We start from the raw sequence: 20,335 nt of genomic DNA on the forward strand, positions 1-20,335 counted from the left end.
CGGCGCGCTGCTCCTACCTGCGGGATCCCGTACTGGTCGATGACCTGCCAAATATACCAGTCTTCTTTCCGAGAGGTTTTCCGGAACCGGAAGGTGGTGACAAAGGCATACTCATCAGGCAAACCTTGCGGGAACACATCCCTGGAGGGGGACAGAGGCAGAGGATAACAGGCTTAGCAAGGAGAGCAGGGGCTGCAAGGGAGGCCTAGGTGTCCCATGGGTCACTAAGTCCTGCAAATGTTACCTCCCGGGCCTCTCTCAAATCCACCTTCTCTCCTGCCTTTACCGCCCTCTCCTTCAATCAGGGCCTTGACGTGACCCTCTGCAGACCCTTGCTGTGGCCCGTCCATTGGGCTTCAAGTCCAACCCCACGGGGCATGTACGCTTCTGTGTCTCAACCGACCCATCCGACAAAATTGATGACCCATCCCCCACCCCCTGCCCTTCCTGTCTTCACCTCTCCCTGCTGTCTACTTCTCAGTGGGGCCCACACGCTCAGTCTCATCCTGCCTGATCCCCTGCCCTGCACCCCAGGACATCCTCCCATCTTCACACAGAGCCCTGTGTCCCTGCCCAGAGTGGGGGGCCAGCCCCTCATCTGGGGGAGTTCAGTCCCCTGCAGCTCCGCCCAGACTGTCGTGTGCCTGCCTTTCCCCTCCACACTCAAAGTGGAAGCCATTCCTCCCAGGAGTTAGAAAGAAGGTGTTCGGATCCTCACAGTGTAGCCGAGGGCAGCCAGAATCTGAGGGTTAACATGATGCAATCTGGCTGCTAAGTGGCTGGGCAGAGACCTGCACAGAGAGGGACCCTGTCTCCAGAGCGCTTAGCCATCGGCTGGCGGCACCCTCACCCCGAGGCACCTGGCCACAGTGGGGCCACGTCCTGCTGTGGGGGCAGGGACCTGCCTGAGGAACGCATGGCACTGAGCTCTCCATGGGAGGGGGTGGAAGCCGTCTGGCCAGAAAGCCGGGAGGGGAAGTGAGGAGGCGTCTGGGTTCCTGGTTCCTGACTCGCAGACCCTCTGGGACCCTTGGTTTGGCTGTCGAACCTGTGAGCTAAGACTGGCCCTCCGTTTGTGATTCTCGGTTCACAGATCCAAGCTGGGAGTGGGTCCCTTTGTTCAAAGTCATTCTCGGAACTGGGATAGCACCCAGCTCCCAGGCAGGCACCAGAAGCAGAGTCCGTCCCTCAGTGCTGGGCCCCCATGGGACTGAGGGACGCCCTCGGTCATTGCCCCCATGGGACGGAGACGTGCCCTCCCCACCTGTCTGCACACAGTGGATACTGCACTTCCTTTCATTTCTCTTATTTCATTAATGAGTCAAACCAGTGGACCGTTTTTGTCCAAACGCACTTTTTTCTTTTATCTTTGAAATAACACACACATACGTGTGCACGTTTGACGTATATATACCTGGATAGACAGATGGAGCCATACAGATAGTTAGGTCTGTGTGGCGGAGATCTATAAATCTGCATCTATACTTCTCTCTATTTAGATAAAGAGAGAGACTAAGACTTTTTCTAAGGGCACATGTGTAAGTATAAGCATATGCCCATATAGTTCAAGAAAAAGGTATTCTAATCAGGAGGAGGAATGGTCATTAACAGAGAATATCTAAAGGAAACCAAAGTGGCCTGATCTAGTCCTTTCCACAAATAATGCATCAGATAACAAGATCACAGTGGGAAACACCAAGGGCGTGGGGCTGGAAGACCTGAGTTTGGGGCCAACTTCGGCCTCCTATGGAGTGCGTGCGAGAGGGCGGACACGTTATTGTCCCCTTCTGAGTCTCAAATGTCACACTGGATAAATGATGAGAGGAACACCTTGTTCACCTCACTTTACTGTCATGAGAAATAAATTAGACCAGGTGTGTAAAATGCCCACAAGACAGACGTTACACGTGAGGAAAAAAAGTTAATATTGAAAGTGACACCCGTTCCCATTATGAACAAAATTAACCTGTACATTAAAATTACACCTGTCTGTGTACCTGTGCGTACATTTCAAAGCATGAAAAACTACAAGGATACAACTCTTCCTTGAAATGTCAGAGCTCTGTTGGGATTGATTTTGCTTCCAGTGTTTTGCCATTAAAACCAATTTGGAACCGTATAGAAATCCCTTCTCGGAAGGACTCCATGTACCCCGAGCCCAGATCCTCTACTGTGGAGAGACAGCAACACTTGACAGATGTCTGGAAAGATGCCTCGCTTAAGGGTCAGCAGCTGGGGATTCTGGTCTCCACTGCTTAGGTGAGAAAGCCAGGCTCAGAGAGAAGGTGACTTCTCCAAACCCCTCTTCCTTGCAGTCACTGTCAAGGGATGTAGGCGCTGTGAGCCGGGGATGACATGAGGGTGCAACACAGGCCTGGGGTGGGGCGGGCCCTCAGAGAATGCTCGCTGCATTAGAAAATGCGTGTGTGCAGAACCATGTTCTGTGGCCCGGTGCTCCCAGCCCACCTTTGCCGGGCTCATACCTGACGGAGAATCTTCACTGACTAGGGACGATTGATGCATTCATCCATCCATTCCACAGACACTGACTAACCCCTCCTCGGGGCAGAGCTCATCTTAATGCAGAGACCAGACTAAGCGCGCTCCTAGAGCTGCTCGCGGAGCAGGGAAGACGCCTAAATGACTAGTTACACAATCAGAGTGACGAGCTTCAACTTCGCCACTTGGTTTGGTGCAGGAATACAGGTTGTAAGGGGACAAGATGGGAGAGGGCTGACTTGGTTTTGGAGGTCAGGAGAGGCGTCCTTGAAAACATAATGGTTGAGCTGTACTATAAAGGACAAGCCTGTGTCTCAGGTAGAGGGAACAGCATGAACAAAGGCCCTGTGGTAGGAAGTATGTGCCCAGAAGTTCCCAGAAGAGAGACAAAGGAGGGAGACAAGGAGCCAGGGAATGAGTTTGAGGCCAAAAAGGTAGGACGGGGCCAGATCACACACAGGGCCTCACCAGCCTGTTAGTGTAAGAACACTTGGAAACAATTCAGGAACTTTGAGATGGAGAAGGAGCCATGAAGAAGCAGCACTTCTGTTTCCAGAAGACCTGCCTGCCCGGGGGGAGCAGAATGGAACACTGATTTGGGTACCGTCATCAGCCTTGGCTGGAGAGCCAGCAGGGGTGAGACCCTGGGCAAATCTCTATTTTAATCCTCTCAACAATGGCGCAAGGCAGGAACATTCACCTCTGGTGGAAAACACGGTGTGACTGAGGCACAGGGCATCCAGTAAGTTGTGTAAGGCCAGGCACCCAGTCAACCCCGACGCCAGGACGCCCCTGGCCAAACCAACTCCGAGAGTCTGGGTGGAGCTTTGCCCCGTTTAATGCAGTGGTTCGGCCAGAGTTAGGCGCTCTCTCTCTACAACCATAAACGTGTGCTGTTTATTGAACAGATAGAAAACCACACGCATGAATGATTAATGCCAGATCCCTACGGAGAGGGAGTGTAGAAGGGCCAGGGAACTGATACAGACATGGCGACAGATCTGCTAAGACACAGGGCGGCTTCCCAGGGCCACGGATCAGCTGCTTCGTCTTGGGGTGACCTCCCCAGGCACTGAGTAGGTTAGAGCCCCACTTAGGGCTCCGTGTCCAACAGTGGCTGCCCGGCCTCCCTCCCGCCCTTTGCCAGGCGTCCAGGGCAGGTCTGGGAGGAGAAGGGAGCACTCACTCTGTCCTCTGCACCACAGGGAAGGATCCCATCCGGATATAGGAGCTCTGCATCCCGTTCTCTCTCCTCCCCAGGATCTCCTTCACACTGAACAAATCCATCAGGTCGAAACCTGTCAAAGAGAAGAGTTGGGGTGAGTGGCGGGAAGGGCACGCCTCGGCAGAGGTGGGGAGAGCGGGCGTGGAGGTAAGCGGAGGGAACTGTTCAGAGCCAATCTGGGCAGGAAACAAACAAGGTAAGGACACGTACAGCTTCCATTTCCAGTTCCAGGGAAAATGCAGGAGAAACGCAGACCTGGGTTTTCCAAAGAAATAGAGAAGGCTGTCCTGACGGTGCGGCCGGGGCAGGGACCCACCCATGTTCCAGAAACCTCCATGGGCACACTTAGCTGGCTCTGCAGATGGACTGGCCATTGAGGGCTTGCCCTCCTGTGGCCACAGTCCTGCAATTCACATGAATTTTGCTTGGATTATAGTTTGGCAGCATTTAAGTTTCATGTTTTCAAAGAGTGAAAGGTCAGAGAGAAAACACCTGAATGATATTGCATTCGTTGGCAGGTCCTCGGTCCTGGTTTGTTTTGGCTCTAAGAGAGGACCTCGTGTGCACTGGCAACGTGTGTGATGGGAAAGTCATGACCTTGGCGCTCGGGGCACATCAGCTCAGCACGTGCACGTGTGATGCTGGGCTGGCTACATAACCCGTAGGAGCCTCAGCACTGACCACCTGATAGTAGGGGAAGGGCAGTGATCCCGCCAATCAGTTATCACACCCGCTCCACCACCCCCAGCAGCACATCCTGACCCACATCCCTGCAAAACTGCCTGGACTTGAGTCCCGCAGGCCAGGACACCCGGTTCTAGAAAAGCCCAAACACAGCACTCAACCCGAGGCTGACAGTATGACATACTGGCCCAAACCATGTCCCTTGGGCAATGACAAAGCCCATGTGGGTTCGAGGGAAGCCACCAGTGGGCAAGCATGGGGGGCTCACCCATTTCTGCATCCCTGGGGCTGACATGACTCTTGGCCCCGGCGACGCCTAACCCAGGAGACTTCGGGAAGATTCTTAGGGTCTCTAACCTTCTAAGGTGCTGCCCTGTAGACAAGAGTTGAGCGGGCAGGTCTCATATTATGATGACAAAGACGTCCCACTAAACTTGTTTTAAACTATCATTTATTCATTCAACACATTTTTGAGCGCCTGTCTGCTGCTCCAAGCCCGGTGTTAGAAATAGCAGGGACAGAAAAGGTGTAGCACTGACTGAGAGTTTGAGTGATAGAACTGGACAGGTCTAGGCTGTGCTCCTGACCACAAGGTCCTTGCTGTGTGACCTTAGGCAGGTTGCCTAACATCTCTGAGCACCAGTCTCTTCATCAGTAAAAAGGGGGTTGAGTCTATATCTCCATAGGGTTGTGGTAAAGCTTGAACGATAAGATACAAAGCTCTTCATACAGCATCTAACATACAGGAACCCACAGATTAGTTTTCATATCAATTATTTTCCTAATGATTACAGCCTCTTCTACCACTAAAGTCTGGCCACAGATGTCCTTTATTCATCTGATGCATGTTTTTGAGAGCCTGCTCCAAGGCAAGCATGTGTGAGCACAGCACTTAAAGCAGGAGGAGGGATGAAATCCTGGTTCTGGGGAACTGGTGCCCTCGTGGGGGACCAAAAATAAGCAAACGTACCTCAGGAAGATAAGGGGCCATTGCAGGCAGCGAGGCACAGTGAGGCAGGCCTGGACTGGATGCGAACAGAGGCTGTGCCCAGCCCGGAGCAGAGCCTGCCACGGTCTAGGAGGGTTGCACGCATAGCGAGGCTCTGCTGGGCTGGAGCTCTGGGTGACTTTTTGGAGTTCCAAGCCCCTCACCATGCTGAGATCATTTCTTTCTGGAAAATGACTAAGAGTTGTCATTATGTCATTTTAAATAGCAATTCACACCCTGGCTAATTAATGAAATTCATAATATAATGTTAAATGATATTTAGTCCTTAAGAAGAAAACATGAATCTGGAAGCTTCCTTGTAGATGAGAAAAGCACACCTTCAAGCTTTTTCACATGCATTGGGGCGAATGACCCAGCCTCTCCAGAGATGGTGGGGTCCCCCAAGGGGTGGGTGCCCCACATCCCCACCTGGTATCGACCATGTTGTATGGGCCATGGGGGGTTCAGCAGGCTGAGCAGGGCCATGCCCCTTGGTTGACATGCTGTTTGCTGAGTACACTACTCCATCCCGTCTGCAAAACCAGGCCTGGCCCATAGCACAAACTCAGGCAACTAGACTTCTAGCCAAATCCAGGCTGGCACATGCCCTTTACCCTAGAAAGACTGTATAAAAGAGACAGCACCCAGCTCCTAGAAGGCCAAATACTCCTAGGTCGAGTCCCACTTAGGTCATGAGGGTAGGGCCCCATGGATGGTATCACTGCTCTTATAAAGGAGACCCCAAGACCTCTCTCACACTTCCACCATCTGAGGACAATGAGGAGAAGGTCACTGACAAACCAGAAAGCAGGCCCTCACTAGGCATGAAATCTGCAGGTGCCTTGGTCTTGGGCTTCCCAGCCCCCAGAACCGTAAGCGATAAATTTCTGTTGCTTAGTTACTCAGTCCATGGTATTTTGTTATAGTGGCCCAAGGGACAAAGACCCTGAGTGACTTTGAAGAAACTGTCTGATTTCTTGAATCTGTTTCCTTAACTGGAAAGGTAAGAGAATAATCCCAAGGCTGTTGAGACAGTTCAGTGAGGTGAGCCAAGAGAGCACATGCGGGGAAGCCAGCCCCAGGCAGTCGCTTTGTCTCTACCACTAGCCCTTGCTGGGGACAACGAAGGGACTTCCTTGAGCCACGTCCTCTGTGAAACCCCATCACGGGAGGCTCATACCCTGGCCATAGCTCCGCCAGTCCCCCTAGAGCCCCACCACTATCACCTCGTTAGAGAGGACAAGGTGTGTGGCAAGGAGCTGCCAACTCCCCATTCAGGGAGGGGTCCTGGGAGCCCCCCCCCCCACCCCCAGGTGTGGCAGGCCAGGGGCACCAGATATTGGGAGACATCTGCTATAGAACAAGGACAGAAGCCCTCTCCTTTCAGCTCCCCCTCTGCACTTCTGTTGGCCCGGCCACAGCCCCCTTGAGCAGAGACTGGGCCCTGCAGTTTGAGCATCACCTGGGGACAGAAAGCATCAGGTGCCCCCACAAGCTCTGGGCTCCACACCTCACAGAGCCCGACAGGCCCAGCTAGGAGCAGCTGGTGGAACCGACTGGGCCCCGTGTGAGACCTTCTCAAGATTCACAGGGCGGCCACACACACTGGGGCCCAGTCCCTGGATGTGGCCTGGCAGCGCTAGGAAGCTCCCAACAGTGGGGGGTGGCTGGGTGCCTGGGAATGGGGAGATTGGCTGAGACGGTCCTAGGGGTTCCAAGGAAGGGACACCAAGCAGTAAAGCGTGTAGAGCCTGTGTGGGCTCGGATTCTGTTTCAGGCAAAGCAGGTTTTGAAGGCGGTCCGTCCCGGGTCCAAAAGCTGGCCGAGCACTGGCCACACACGAGCACGCGGTTGGCATCCTCGTGCCTTCTCCACCAAGGAGCCGGGGATAACAGCCCAATTTGCAGGACTGGGCACACTCGTGCAGGCAGGGCTGCACTTAGCAGGTGCGCTGGTACCCGACACCTCCAGCAGCCAGGTGCTGGGGGGTCCCTGTGGGCTCTCGCATTTGTGACACTCTCTGACCCTGCTGCCTGCCGGGGGCAGTTCCAGGGGGGAGGGGGTGAGGCTGGAGGGGGCAGGTTGTTGCTCAAGAGAAGCCTCCCCCAGTTAAGGGACGGAGGAGCGTCTCCGTCAGCACCCTGGGCCCCATCCCTGTCCTTAGACTGCAGTTCCACAACACAGGTGCAGCTACCACACCCCTCACAGCTCCCTGGCTCCTCTGTACACAGCGGAGCGTGGCCACCACGGGACCGGCCTGTCCGAGGCCTTGCCCAGACATCCAGCCCTAGAGGCTCCCACGGAGCGGCAGCTCTTACCAAGAAAGCGAGTTCACAATCTGGGGGACACGTGCCCTAGGCCTTCCCCCTGACAGGTGAGCAGTGAGAACAGCAAAGGGGCCCGCCCCTCTACTTCTCAGCTCTGTCCGCTGTCACGAGACTTTGCCACCTTGAGCTCGGTTTCCCTCACACGGTTATACGTGGGAGAATTCCTTTTTTAAGTTTTAAAAAAGCAAACACATGCTCCACTTTCTCGTTCCACTTTTACTGGTTTCAATGAATAAAAACAATGACTGAAAACAAAGACTTAAACACGACAAAACTTTGAACAAGGAGCAATTAACTAGGTGGCAGCAAAGGGCATAGAGAGAAAAGATGAATTGCCTGCAATAAGTAAAAGGCTGGGGAGGAAGATGAAAAACGTCCCCGAGGTAAGCGGGCTCTGATGCCAGGTGCCGCGAGATAAAGAAACAACTGGTTAGCACAGGAATTGCAAGGATGCGCCTCCCAAAATCACGGAGTCAGCCCAAACAGGTGGCATCAGGGGCACCGTTAGCCGTGACCTTGAGTCCACGGCCGCACCCGCTCCACGCCCCTCTCCACTGAGCGCTCTCCCCTGCCCTCTCCCCCGGACAGAGCTTTGCGAGGCTCTCCAGACACGATGCTTCTCCCGGGTCTTTAGTGGGTCTGGCCGAGGCGCACACAGCTTATCCGGGGTCTGCTTCCCTCATCGGAGGGTGAGCAATTTGATCTAATTCATGTTTCCAACCCTAAAGAAGAATGCAGGAGGCGTGATTGTTCTTGTTTGTGGCACCGTTTGTAGAAAGAGGGAAGGAGAGAAGGTAGGATGCCCTGTTGGCTGCTCGGATCCCAATAACGGACAGGACAAAATCCCAGCCCCCCCACAACATTAGTGTCTAGAGAGAAGCAGACGCATATAAAAGCAGTGTTAGCACTGTGCGTGAATGATTAGGAGCGGGGATGGCAGGGCTGGTATAGGAGCACAGGGAGTATCCCCCTCGTCCAGCTGAGGAGCAATCAGGGAGGCCTCTCAGAGGAGGTGAGGCCTCTCAGAGGAGGTGAGGCCTGGCCTGGATTTGAAGAATAAAAGGTGGGCAAACAGACAAGGAAGAAAGGGCATCCAAGGTAGTTGGATGTGCACAGGTCACTGGGCTCGGGTCAGCCAGGTTCCTTCTGAGAATCTTGGCTATTCTGGGGTGTCAGGAGCCACGGTCAGGGGAACACTGGCTGGGATTGAGGTGGGCGGGGGCAGATTGGGCTGGGTTCTGTCGGCCACACAGCACAGTCTGAGTGTCCTTCTGCAGGCAACAGGGAACGATGGAAGGGCTTCAGAGCAAGAAAGGAACACAATCCTGTTTGTATTTTGAAGGTCATTCTGGCAGCAGGAAGACAGGACAGGAAGACCGGGGAGGCTGGCCTTGCTAAGGCAGGATGGGACGGGGAGAGGGGAGAGGAGGCCTCGGGCCGGAGTCCACGGGAGAGGTGCAATGGGCATGCCTCAGTGAGTATCTGGACGCAGGAGCCCAGGTAGGAGGAGAGAGAAATACAGAACGTCTGTGGCCATGTTTCAGAGCTGCTCTGAGCCTAGTGCGTTCTTAAGTGCCAAACCGCTAACCTCCCAGAACGTTGTGTAACACCGGCAGTCACTAAGACTCCAGGAGGATGTTCAGTCACGAGCACTGACAGGGACCCGCAGAAACACGAGTGGGATGCACAGTTATGCAAGGGGGGATCCCGAGCTTCGGAGGTCTCAGGAGGCTGGGAGCAGCAGCGCCAGGCTAAGGCCTTTGCCGCCAAAGCCCCTGCTCTCTTCCCTTCCTGGCTGTTTTGGCCTGGGAAGCCCTAAAAACTCCCAAAGTCATTGGAGGGAATGCCTAGAACTGAGGCTTTTGGGAACCCCATTTTTTCCAGAGTCTAAAAGCCATTCCAACTACCCAATTGCATTTACACTGGCAAGTCTGAAACTCTCTCTCCATAATCCCCCTCCAGCTTCCACACGGCCGGGACTTTTCTCTGGGCTGGTGGTAATTGAAGGAGAGGATAGGTCCAGCGGGTTCTCCGTGAGCTCGGTGCCGCACAAACGGGGCATCCGTGCCGCGTGTGATAGATGCCTGCCTGGAGCTGTGATTATTCCCTGGGTGCCTAGGAGCCCACAAAGGGAGGGGAGGTTCCAGGGCTCCACTGGCTGCAGACAGACACAGCAGATTCCTTTTTTTTTTTTTTTTAAGATTTTATTTATTCATTTGACAGAGATAGAGACAGCCAGCGAGAGAGGGAACACAAGCAGGGGGAGTGGGAGAGGAAGAAGCAGGCTCCTAGTGGAGGAGCCTGACGTGGGGCTCGATCCCAGAATGCCGGGATCACGCCCTGAGCCGAAGGCAGGCGCTTAACGACTGAGCCACCCAGGCGCCCCATGACACAGCAGATTCCTAACAGAGGACTCCAGTCACCTTTATCCATCACCAAACAGACTGCCAGCAGGACCCTCCTCATTTGCCAGAGACTAAAGAATTCATTCTCAGCTCTGCACGTGCCCACGTGTGCCCACAACACACACACACACACACACAGAGACACACACACACACACACAGACACACGCAGTGACTCTTCCCAGCAGGAATTAGTTATTCTTAAGTAGAAAACATGGCTGGGCTCTTTAGGTCACAGAATGACAGAGAGTGACAGGCTCATCTGACCTACAGTGACACCGGCTGCTTCATTTGCTCACTTGTGAGTTCTTCCTTCCTTTCTTCCTTCCCCTTTTCTGACGGGCTGCCCGTGAGCCCTGACTGCGCCAGAAACTCAGGCAGGTTACTGCAGGTGCCCGTGCCTCAGTCTCCCCAACTATAAAGTACAAACTGGTGCCTATCTCCTACCTCATCCGGGTTGAACGAGAGCACCCGGGCACACACGTGGCACGCCGTAGGTGCTCAGAGTCAATTCCCACCATTATTGGTATTAATGTCACTCTCGTCATCTCTGTTGCGTTCTGTGGACACACGCACCACCAGATCATGAATTATTTAGGGGAGAGGCTGCTTTGAGGGTTTCGCTGCTCACAGAGTCCAACACGGACCATACAGCAGGTGGGGATTTGCTTGGAGGAGTGACTCCAGCAGAAGCTGTGCTTGGCGGGGGATCTGCCGAGGCAGAGAGTGGGAGCAATGACGTCACACTGTCCGGAAGCTTCGCCCCACCCTGGGCAGAGCAACTCAGCTATAAATACATCCCCTCCAAGGTAAGCGAGTTAAGAAAGGGAAGAAGTTGAGGGTCATCTTTATCTCCTGCTTGACAGAGAACCCCTGGGAGTGAGGGGTCCTCGCTGAGCATGACCACACACCAGGTGCTCCACCGGGAGGAAGAGGCAACGAACTCCGCCTTCCTTCGGGTCCCTCCAGATGTGCTGAACTGGGAGGCGCTGGATGGGGGAGTGAGCGTGGGGGACAAGGAGGAAAAGCAGCTATGAAGCGTGTGGCACTCAGCCAGCCGCCCCAGCGGGTGACTGCAGCTAAATCTCACTGGGAAATGCCAGAAAATGGGTCAAACGTGGACCTCGGAATAATCTCCCCAAAGGGCAGTAGAACCAGGGTGTTTCTGCACCCTAGAAACTACCTGAGGGCTGAGTCATTCCCGAGGACACATTCCACCTGCTGTGCAAGCAGACAGGGCAGTCTTCTACCATTCTAGAAACATCCCCAAGCACAAACCGGCAGATGCTGGCATCTTTTTGTGGGCAGGGGCACCCTAACACAGCAGTGTCCCGGGTCGGCACCCCCCTGACAGCGCCTGCAATGTGCCTCCTCCTGACCCCCCGGCGCTCCATGCTGAGGATGCAGACACCCCTCCCCCCAGCGCTACACATGCAGGGGGCCCCTGGTCCCTTGGGCAGTGGGCAGGAGCAGGGCTGGTGTCCTGGAGGTGAAGGAAATGCCCCTGAGATTTGCAGGGGCAGGATGTAGGCCATGGGGAGAAGCGAACCCTCAGGAGGGTGGGAAGCCCCCTCAGCCACTGCCACATATCCCATCTACTCCGTCGTGCGGGAACAGCCTGGGAAGGGGCCCTGTAGGGTTTATTTCTACTGCTGGCTCTGCAGCCAGGCGTCTCTGCTCGCTCTCTCTCCCATCATTCCCTCCTGTATTTATAACTCTGATTCATGCTCTCACCCCGAATGCATTGATTTCTCCACTCATTTGCTCACTCCGCTGATCATTCGCTTACTCATCCCCCAACTCCTTTGTTCTGATGCGTTATTTAGAGACTCCCATAGGGTCACCACCAACTCCCAGATGGGAATGTGACTGCTGTTCACGGTTGGTCGGCTGTGGATGGAGGCTGCCACCCGCACAGCTCAGGCCGTTGCATTAGACTTCGGTGAACAGATCGGCGAGGCCAGCCCTGAGTCAAGGAGGGTCGTGCTCAGACCCGGCAAACTGCACAGCAGAGCAAGCCAGCGGCCGCCCTCTCTCTTACCTGTGATTTCCTTGGTTTCACCGTTGGTGTGCTTAAAGCGGTCTCCTTCCACACGGACACTGGGGCACAGCACGTCTGAGAAGGCAAGAGAAAACAGACAGATGGATGAGCAAATGTGACCCATGGTCCCTCCATGGGATATGACAGCACCCAGAGCCCCCAGCTTCCAGCAAGCAGCATGCAGAGCTCCCCAGTGCTGCCACGTGGCATCCAGAGCCCCCAGCTCCCAGCATGCAGCTCCCAGAGCCCCCAGCCCCCGGCACACGGCACCCAGATCCCCCAGCTCTCGGCATACGGCACCCAGAGCACCCTCAGCTCCCAGCATGTGGCTCCCAGAGCCCCTAGCCCCTGGCACAGCATCCAGAGCCCCTAGCTCCCGGCACGCAGCTCCTAGAGTGCCCCCAGCCCCCAGCATGCCGCACCCAGAGCCCCCAGCTCCTGGCACACGGCACCCAGAGCCTCCAGCTCCCTGCACACAGCTCCTAGAGTGCCCTCAGCTCCCTGCATGCAGCTCCCAGATCCCCCAGCCTCCGGCATGGCATCCAGAGCCCCTGGCTCCTGGCACGCAGCTCCTAGAGCACCCCCAGCCCCTGGCATGTGGCACCCAGAGCCCCCAGATCCCGGCACATGGCTCCCAGAGCCCTCAGCTCCCGGCACATGGCACCCAGAGCACCCCCAGCCCTGGGCACACGGCACCCAGAGCGCCCTCAGCTCCCTTGCATGTGGCACCCAGAGCCCCAGCTCCTCGCACATGGCACCCAGAGCACCCCCAGCTCCCGGCACACAGGAGGCGGCACACCCTGCGGACCGGTTCATTTACACGGGTACTTGCCAAGCACCTACTCTGCAAATACTGTGCTCTGTCCTGGGGGTGACACGCACCAACGACCACACAGTCTCACCCTTCAGAGGGAGTCAGACACCCAAACTGACAGGGTCAGCACCGTGTAGTAAGTGACAGAGCAGGCGTGGTTGCCAGGGGATTTGGGACACAGGTCTGACACCTCGCTGGGCTTGGAAGGTCGGGGAAGCTTTCCTGGAAAGGCGATGCTTGCGGCTTTCTTAACAGAACAGTGAAGACTTAGCCAGACGGAGAAAAGAACAAGAGTGCAACAGGCAGAGGGAACCTCATTTATAAAGGCGTGAACGTACTTATCAAGATTCCAAGTCGGCAGGCATCAGTGGCATGGGAAACGTGTGCCAGGGACCCCAAAGGGGTCTCTTATGCTCACCCTAAGGAGCTTCAATTCCAAAAGCTGAACTGCTCAGTCATACAAAGGCAACAGAGTAAGTCATACAGCAAGAAAAATACTTTTTTATAGGATATTACGTTAGCGTCCTAACATCTTCACAATTCCTCACTTAAGAAAAAAGTTAGAAAGGAGAGAGACTCTTGCAGTTGCCCTAAAAATCCCAGAAAGAGCACCAACTTGGAATTCTAAAGTCCTCGGTCCAAATGTCGGCTCCCTGACCGACAAGCTCGCTGTCTTGGCGAAGTCCGTTAACCTCCGTCTTGGCGTGAGCATCTCTGGCGGGGAGATCTTACAGAGCACACACGGGCCCCGGGGCTCGCTGAGCAAGTTCAAGCTCCTAATGGGACTGGAACGAGGCAGGGTGGCCCTCCAATTCAGCACCTGAAGCAACTGGCTTACCTTAGTGTAGACCCCATGCTGTGCATGTCACTATCACAATCCTCCCTCATTAAATAGTTCTGCCACTTGTCCCATGTGCAATGACCTGTTTTCACATTCGGGACACAAGTGTCCCTGTGAGGGGCCGGTTCGGGGCCCCTTTACCCATCAGCAGTGAGGGGAAAGAATGAGATCCTCCCTGGGGTGGAGGTATTTCTCATGTTTATCCTAAAAGGCACCACAAGGTCTGCCAAGCCCCATGGAAGGCGTTATTTTGGACACAGCCCCAAGCTGTCTAGAACCAAATACGCAAGAAGACACAGGCACCTCACAATATTTAGACAGCCCCACCCGGGACAGCAGCAGCTGTGGGGTGACCATCAGTTGCTCCAGCCTTGGAAGGCTGCCAGGGACACTGGCTGTGGATCATGCGGAATGGCAGGTGCGTTGACTCAGAAGGTTCTATCCCTGACGATGAGCAGATCTCTGGAGACTGATGGCCGGAGCTCAGGGCACAGGCAGGGCCACTGAGCCTTGTCTCCGAAAATACCCTGAGGTTGTGACCTGATTCCCAAACCCAGATGGGCAAGGACAGTCCAAAGACCGTGAATACAGGTAAGATGGAGCTTCTTTTCAAAGACATCAGGACTTGTCCAAACTGCATTAAGGAATCATTCCCCAAATCACCTGCCAATCGCCTGGTGGGGCCACCGTGAACCCTTACATGTCCAAGAGGCTCAAGGGGCAATTTATAGCTGACTTAGTATCAAGTCAGGACACGTGGTTCCCAAAATACCCCCTCCAGCCAGGCTTCGCAGGGGAGGGATGTCAGGGCTCCCTGGGTTTACCTCCTTGGCAGGGAGGTAGGGTTAGCATCCAAAGGCCCGCTTAGCCTAAAACTATATCTGTTTGGCCAAGGCATTTCCACATCTTGGATAATGATCTATTTATTTCTGCATTAACTCATTTATTTAAAAGAAAATATCTGAGCTCCAGATATGTTGCAGGCACAGAGTTAGTTCTAGGGACACTAGAGTGGGATAAAAGACAAGTCACCAGGCGCCTGGGGGGCTCAGTCAGTTGGGCCTCTGCCTTCGGCTCAGGTCATGATCCCAGGGTCCTGGGATCAAGTCCTGCATTGGGCTCCCTGCTCAGCAGGGACTGTGCTTCTCCCTCTGCCTGTGGCTCCCCCTGCTTGTATTCTCTCTCCCTCTCTCTCGCACAAATAAATAAAATAATAATAATAAAAAAAGACAAGTCACTGTCCCTGCCTTCAGGGCACGGGTGGGCTGACAGTGGGGACAGACTTGAGACTGGAAAGCACAAGACAGTGTCAGAGCTGCCCTGACATCACTGTGTCTCTTTGCTTTGTAGGCTCCCCCTCAGCCTTTGAGACTGCCCACCTCGCCCCAGGGCTTATTCTCGATCACGGGGCCCCATCACCCCACCCCATGTCCCAAAGCTGATGGCTCCGCCTGGAAGTCACTCTGCCTGGGAGCGGGAGCCTGCAGCCCCGAGTGGATCCACGTCGAGCTCACTGTGTTCACAGCTCCGGGCACGGACAGGCCCTGAGTTCAAGCTGACCAGAACTGACCAGCGACACCTGAGCCGAGAAGTCAGCACTGGATGGCCTTCCAGGCACGGGCTCCATCGTGACATGGATGAGCAGTGAGATGTCTCAGAGCGGGGCTCCCGCCGTGGAGGTGTGACAGACCCCATCGGCCGTCAGTCCTACTTCCTCCCTGCTAGAAGAATGCCCCTGTCCTCAGAATGGCAGAGTTTTCAGCCCAAGGAGAAGAGCTGTGGCGGGCTGGTCTTGACTAACGGAGGTTATTCTATCCCCCACCTCTCTAGCCTCTCTCGCTGCCAGGGACATACGTGTGACCCATATCTGGACAAGAAAATAAGTAACTAAGTAACAGTTTGCTGTGGTTGGCAGAGGGGGGGTTTCTCAAAAAGTGTTTGCTTTTCCTGAGGGAATGGGACAGACAGGCGGATGGGACTGCCGAGTTCACGTTCCCTTCCTTCTCCTTAGACTGCGGGGACGTAACGTCCACGGGACTGCCAAGGACAACTGAGAAGACAGGAACTCCAACTTCAGCAGCCCGAGCCTGGGTGAAAAGGGTAAGAAAAACACACTTCGATTTGCCTAAGCCACTGAACTTGTTTTCGTTTGGTTTGCTTTTGTTTTTAATTTCCAAACTTGCACGCATTCCCTTTCTGGGAGCAGTACCGATAAGCCAGGCTCCAGGACTGGGACCCTGCTTCTCTTTCCAGGTGCCTGAGGACAACTCAAGACAGAGGTGAGGACCAGCACGTTATTTTCCTGGTAAAGGACCCACCGGTGGACTGGGTGTCTTCACTCTTCCAGTAAAGAGGGATTTACCCAGTAATCGCTCAGGATCGACCTGACAAGCAGCTGTGGGGTTAGGGACGGGCTAAGTTCTCAGGAATGGAAATGAGTCCTTAGTTCTTGCGTGAGTTGGTCAGTGTTCCTTTTGGAAAGGGCAGGAACACAAAAATCTGGACGTGGCTGATCACAAAGACCTGGGCCCTGGGAGCTGACTTACTGTCACTCACGGACATTCGTTCTCCCCCGTTCTTTGGGCAGGTGGAGCCTCCGAGACTTCGGGAGAGGAAAGTGATCTCTCCGCCCACAGGACCGGTTCTGTTTCACCAGAAGCTTTCAAGAGAGGCCAGCTACTGACAGATCAGAGCTGCTGCTCCAAGGGGAAAAAATCAGGAACTCACTGAGGTTTCTGTGGAAAAACACCTCAATCATCTTCAGTACCAAATGGCAGAAGGGGAAAGTGGGCTTGCCCAGGATGCCCTTCGGCTTTCTGCTGACACACCCACACTTCTGTCTAGAAAACACTAAGCCATGCCATCCCCTGGTGTCTTCATTTGGGAAAAGAGAGTGCTGATAATTAAGCACCTACTGTGTGCCAATCTCCCAGCTGAGGATTTTACCTGCAACAACCATTCAAATAGGCAGATTTCTTCCCATTACACAGATGCAGAAACAGAGGCTAAAAGGGTAAGAAACTCACCAGGATGGGAGGAGTACCTGGATTTGGATCAAGGTCTGCCTACATCTAGAATCTGGTCGAAGAGAGGGAAGCCCTGGTCTAGGGAATCAGCAGGACCATGGAAGCAAGGAGCAGGGCCAGAGGACTCAGCGGGCCATGGACAGGAAGCGATCACCGCTCACCCAGAATGTCACGGCGGCCGCCACGCAGTGCCGCTGGCCACGGAGGAGAGGATGGCGTTCCAAGAGGGGAGGGGAAGAAGTGGAGGTGGGAGGAGGGAGGACGTGAATCAGGCACCAGCAGACACAGCACAGCTCCTCTGCTGCTCCAAGGCCAGCCAGGAAGGCATCCTCGCATTCCCACCCTAGAGAGCCAGCAGTCACTGAGCCAGGCCCGGGATGATACGAACGATCACGATAGCAATGCCAGGGGCTGCCGGGGACTGAGGGTCCCCACGGCCAGCTCTGCGCTGGGTGTGCAGTGTAGATGGTTTCTGCTCTGCTGGGGGCTGGCAGTATCTCTATCAGCAGACACGGGTACGCCCGCTCTGCCCCAGACTCCGTCCTAAGCCTGGTGAACACATTAACACATTGGATCGAGTCTTCCCTACAGCTTCAAGGGACAGGTGCTATTATTTACAGATGGGGAAAGAAAGGCCTCAGGAATTAGTAAATGGACCGCCCAAGGCCACAGAGCTAGCAAATGGAGAAATCAGCACGATGGCTCCGGCGGCATCTGCCTCCTGACCCCCGCAGCACACGGCCTCTCCCAAAGTCACCCAGCCAACAGGGAGCCGAGTCTGTCTGTCTCCACAGCCTGCACAGACAGACGGCCAGCTGCTCCTTCCTGAGGCAGCCCCTCCAGCCGAGGAAGAGCCCGAACTTGTAAAGTCCTCACTCTGCACCTATGGGACCCAAGTGCTCCCCAAGTTCTGCCCGCCAGGTCTGCTCGTTTGTGCCCGCTGACACGCCTCAGAGCTGGGCACTGCGACCCCGGGATAGACAGACAGCAGGACGGTACCAAGCCCAAACAGGTCCCCATTCTCTCTCACAGAAGCTACTCAGACGTTCCAAGGCAGCTGGGGTGCTCCTCCCATTAGCTGGTCTTCTCCAGCGGAGCCCCCCGACCCTGGTGGTTCCCGCATCCAGACAGGCCAGGGGCGTGGAGGGACAGGTCTCCCCTGAGCCGTGAGCACAGAGGCTGGGATCACAGCCCCCGCGGGCACAGCTGCATGTCTGCCGCTGACTGAGGCACTGTTTGGCCTCTTGTCCAGCCCATCGGTGCTACTCATTGGGCCCACGGTGCAGACAAGAGAACTGAGGCTAGGAGAGCCGAGGGGACCCATTTCAATCACACAGCTAGTTAGTGGTGGAGACAGGATTCAACTCGGTGTGATTCTAGCATTCTCTCACATGCTGGGGGGTCCGGAAGAACATGGAATATTGAAAACGTGGTTACCTCTGGGAGGCAGAACTTGGACTGATTCTTTGTCTTTTTTTGATTTTGTGTATTTTCAAATTTGCTTTAAAGATTTGAATATGATTTACAAGTTATTTACTGTGATTATCATTTTTTAAAAGCAGGTCTGAGCCCTGCCCTGGGGTCCTTGTTGCTGAGGCAGCAGGAGGCTCAGGGGGAGGAGGCAAGGCCAGCAGGGGCGGAAGGAGGGGGTGGCTGGTGGCCGTAAGCAAGCGCTGTTTGCAGGGGTGAGCTCGGGAGTCAGGGAGGCCGGTGGGGCCTGCACCAGTTGATGGGCCCGGTGCGGCCTGGACAGTGGCAGACGGTCTCACACGGGGGCCGTCTCTCCTCTCCCAGCCCGAGCCTGGGTCTGCTCGCTGGGGTAAGGTGAGGCTGAAACAGGGCCAGAGGGAGACTGTGCTCTGCAAGGCTGATGGGGAAGGTGGTCTGGATTCTGCAGACCTCACCCTTCCAAATGTCAGCTGCCCCTTGTGCGTGCTTCCAGACCTGGAAATAGGGATGTAAGTTTGTGGGGTTTTCCCCATCCACGGTCATCCTGCAGCTTAAATGGGGTAGTGAGTGGGAAGTTGGTGGCATGACGCCTGACACCTAATTAGTGCTCATTCATTCATTCACTCATTCAGCCAGCGCATTTTTGCCACATGCCCGGCACCAACCTTCCAGAATAGAGAGCAAGTGCAAACAGGTGCCCTGGGCTCTCGGTGGTCACGTGCTAGTACAGGAAGCAGAGAGCAGACAGACAGACACAGAAGCAAGCTGGTCGTTTGGTGTGGTCAGTGCTGTGCATGACGTGTGTAGGTGGATGTCCAGGCACTGGCTGTGGGGCCAGGATGCAGGTCGGATACATGGGTCTGGAAAGACCTCTTGACTGAGCGACGTTGGGGCTGAGCATGGAGATGGACACGAGCCAGCCACAGAAAGAGCAGGCAGGAGGGGGGAGCAGCAAGTAACACAGAGCCCTGCGGAGGAAGGGGCTTGGCTTGCCCTGGGGTGGGGAGGGGCAGAAGGCAATGGTAGTTACTGAGTGTGGCCATCCAAGGAGGGTGGGACTTCAGAGGTCTCTGGGTTCCTCGGACCTCCTTTCCCTCCCAGGGATGTCCCATGGGCTGAGCGCCAGCAGGTGTCACCAGAGGCCAAGAGGACCTCCTCTAGGACGGGACAGGAGAAGAGGTGAAGTGGGAACTCGGGAGGGCAACAGAGCCCTCGGCCAGCACCCAGGTGCCACGTGGGTCCTGGCCACTTCGGCCCACTGGGCTCAGCCAAGCAGTGACCTTCAGCTGTTGGCATCTGAGAGGCACCAAACCTAACTGCAAACTTCCTTTCCTTCATCCCACATTTAACGAATACCCACTGTGTACCTGGCACTGAACTGCTCTGGGATATCATGGGCACAATGACCAGCGCTCTGTCCTCAGGGAGCTGCTGTCCAGTGGACAAGGTAGAAATTGGCCAAATTAGGCGCTGACCTCTCCAGCAGGCGATTATAACCAGTGGGAAGCTCTGAGGCACGGATGGGAAGAACACAGGGGGATCCAAGCAGGTTGGAGTGTTGGGGATGACTCCATCGAGACCTGAAGGGTGAGCTGGAAGGAAGTAGGTAGAAGCAACAGGAGAGTGACCCACAGCAAGCTCACAAGACTCAGCGACTTGTCCCTAAGTAACAGAGCTCATCATTCGGGATGCAAAATCCAAACCCAGGTTTGTCCGACCCCACCATCTCCCATCTTTGGGCTACAGCCCACCACAAGACCATCGTAGGTTAAACGGTCCATCTATAGAAAAAGGGCTCTGGAGACCTCAAATGAGCAGAATTGGTGAGACGGTCACCAGATGGGGGTGGGATCAGCAGGGTGGGGTCTGGGGCCAGCAGCGGGCAGGGGCTGAGGCGGGGCACTGTCAGGATCATAAGACCCCTGTGTTCTGCTGGGAAGTTAACCACTAGGGAGTGGAGCAGGACATGAACCAATGTTTCCGGAGTGTCTAGCATGGCAGGGACCAGGCATGTCTGCCTGGATGCTAGGAGGTCAC

The 20,335-nt window shown here is 55.1% G+C and overlaps 1 protein-coding gene across 5 annotated transcripts in view; it reads right to left on the reverse strand.

Moving 5' to 3' along the window:
* Positions 1–20,335, reverse strand: part of COL22A1 (collagen type XXII alpha 1 chain) — a 248,445-nt gene that overhangs the window by 188,512 nt on the left and 39,598 nt on the right. For 4 of the 5 annotated variants that reach the window (XM_026495370.4, XM_048212494.2, XM_048212495.2 and 1 more), the window contains 3 exons: positions 12,169–12,243; positions 3,686–3,797; positions 18–141 (listed from right to left, as the gene is read on the reverse strand). In XM_026495370.4, coding sequence (XP_026351155.3) covers positions 18–141; positions 3,686–3,797; positions 12,169–12,243 — 311 coding nt within the window. Of the gene's footprint in view, positions 1–17; positions 142–3,685; positions 3,798–3,934; positions 4,132–12,168; positions 12,244–20,335 lie in introns of those variants that run through there. The other variant, XM_048212497.2, reaches the window with a different exon arrangement.

Source organism: Ursus arctos, unplaced genomic scaffold, assembly GCF_023065955.2.
Source record: "Ursus arctos isolate Adak ecotype North America unplaced genomic scaffold, UrsArc2.0 scaffold_6, whole genome shotgun sequence".
Classification (NCBI taxonomy): domain Eukaryota; kingdom Metazoa; phylum Chordata; class Mammalia; order Carnivora; family Ursidae; genus Ursus; species Ursus arctos.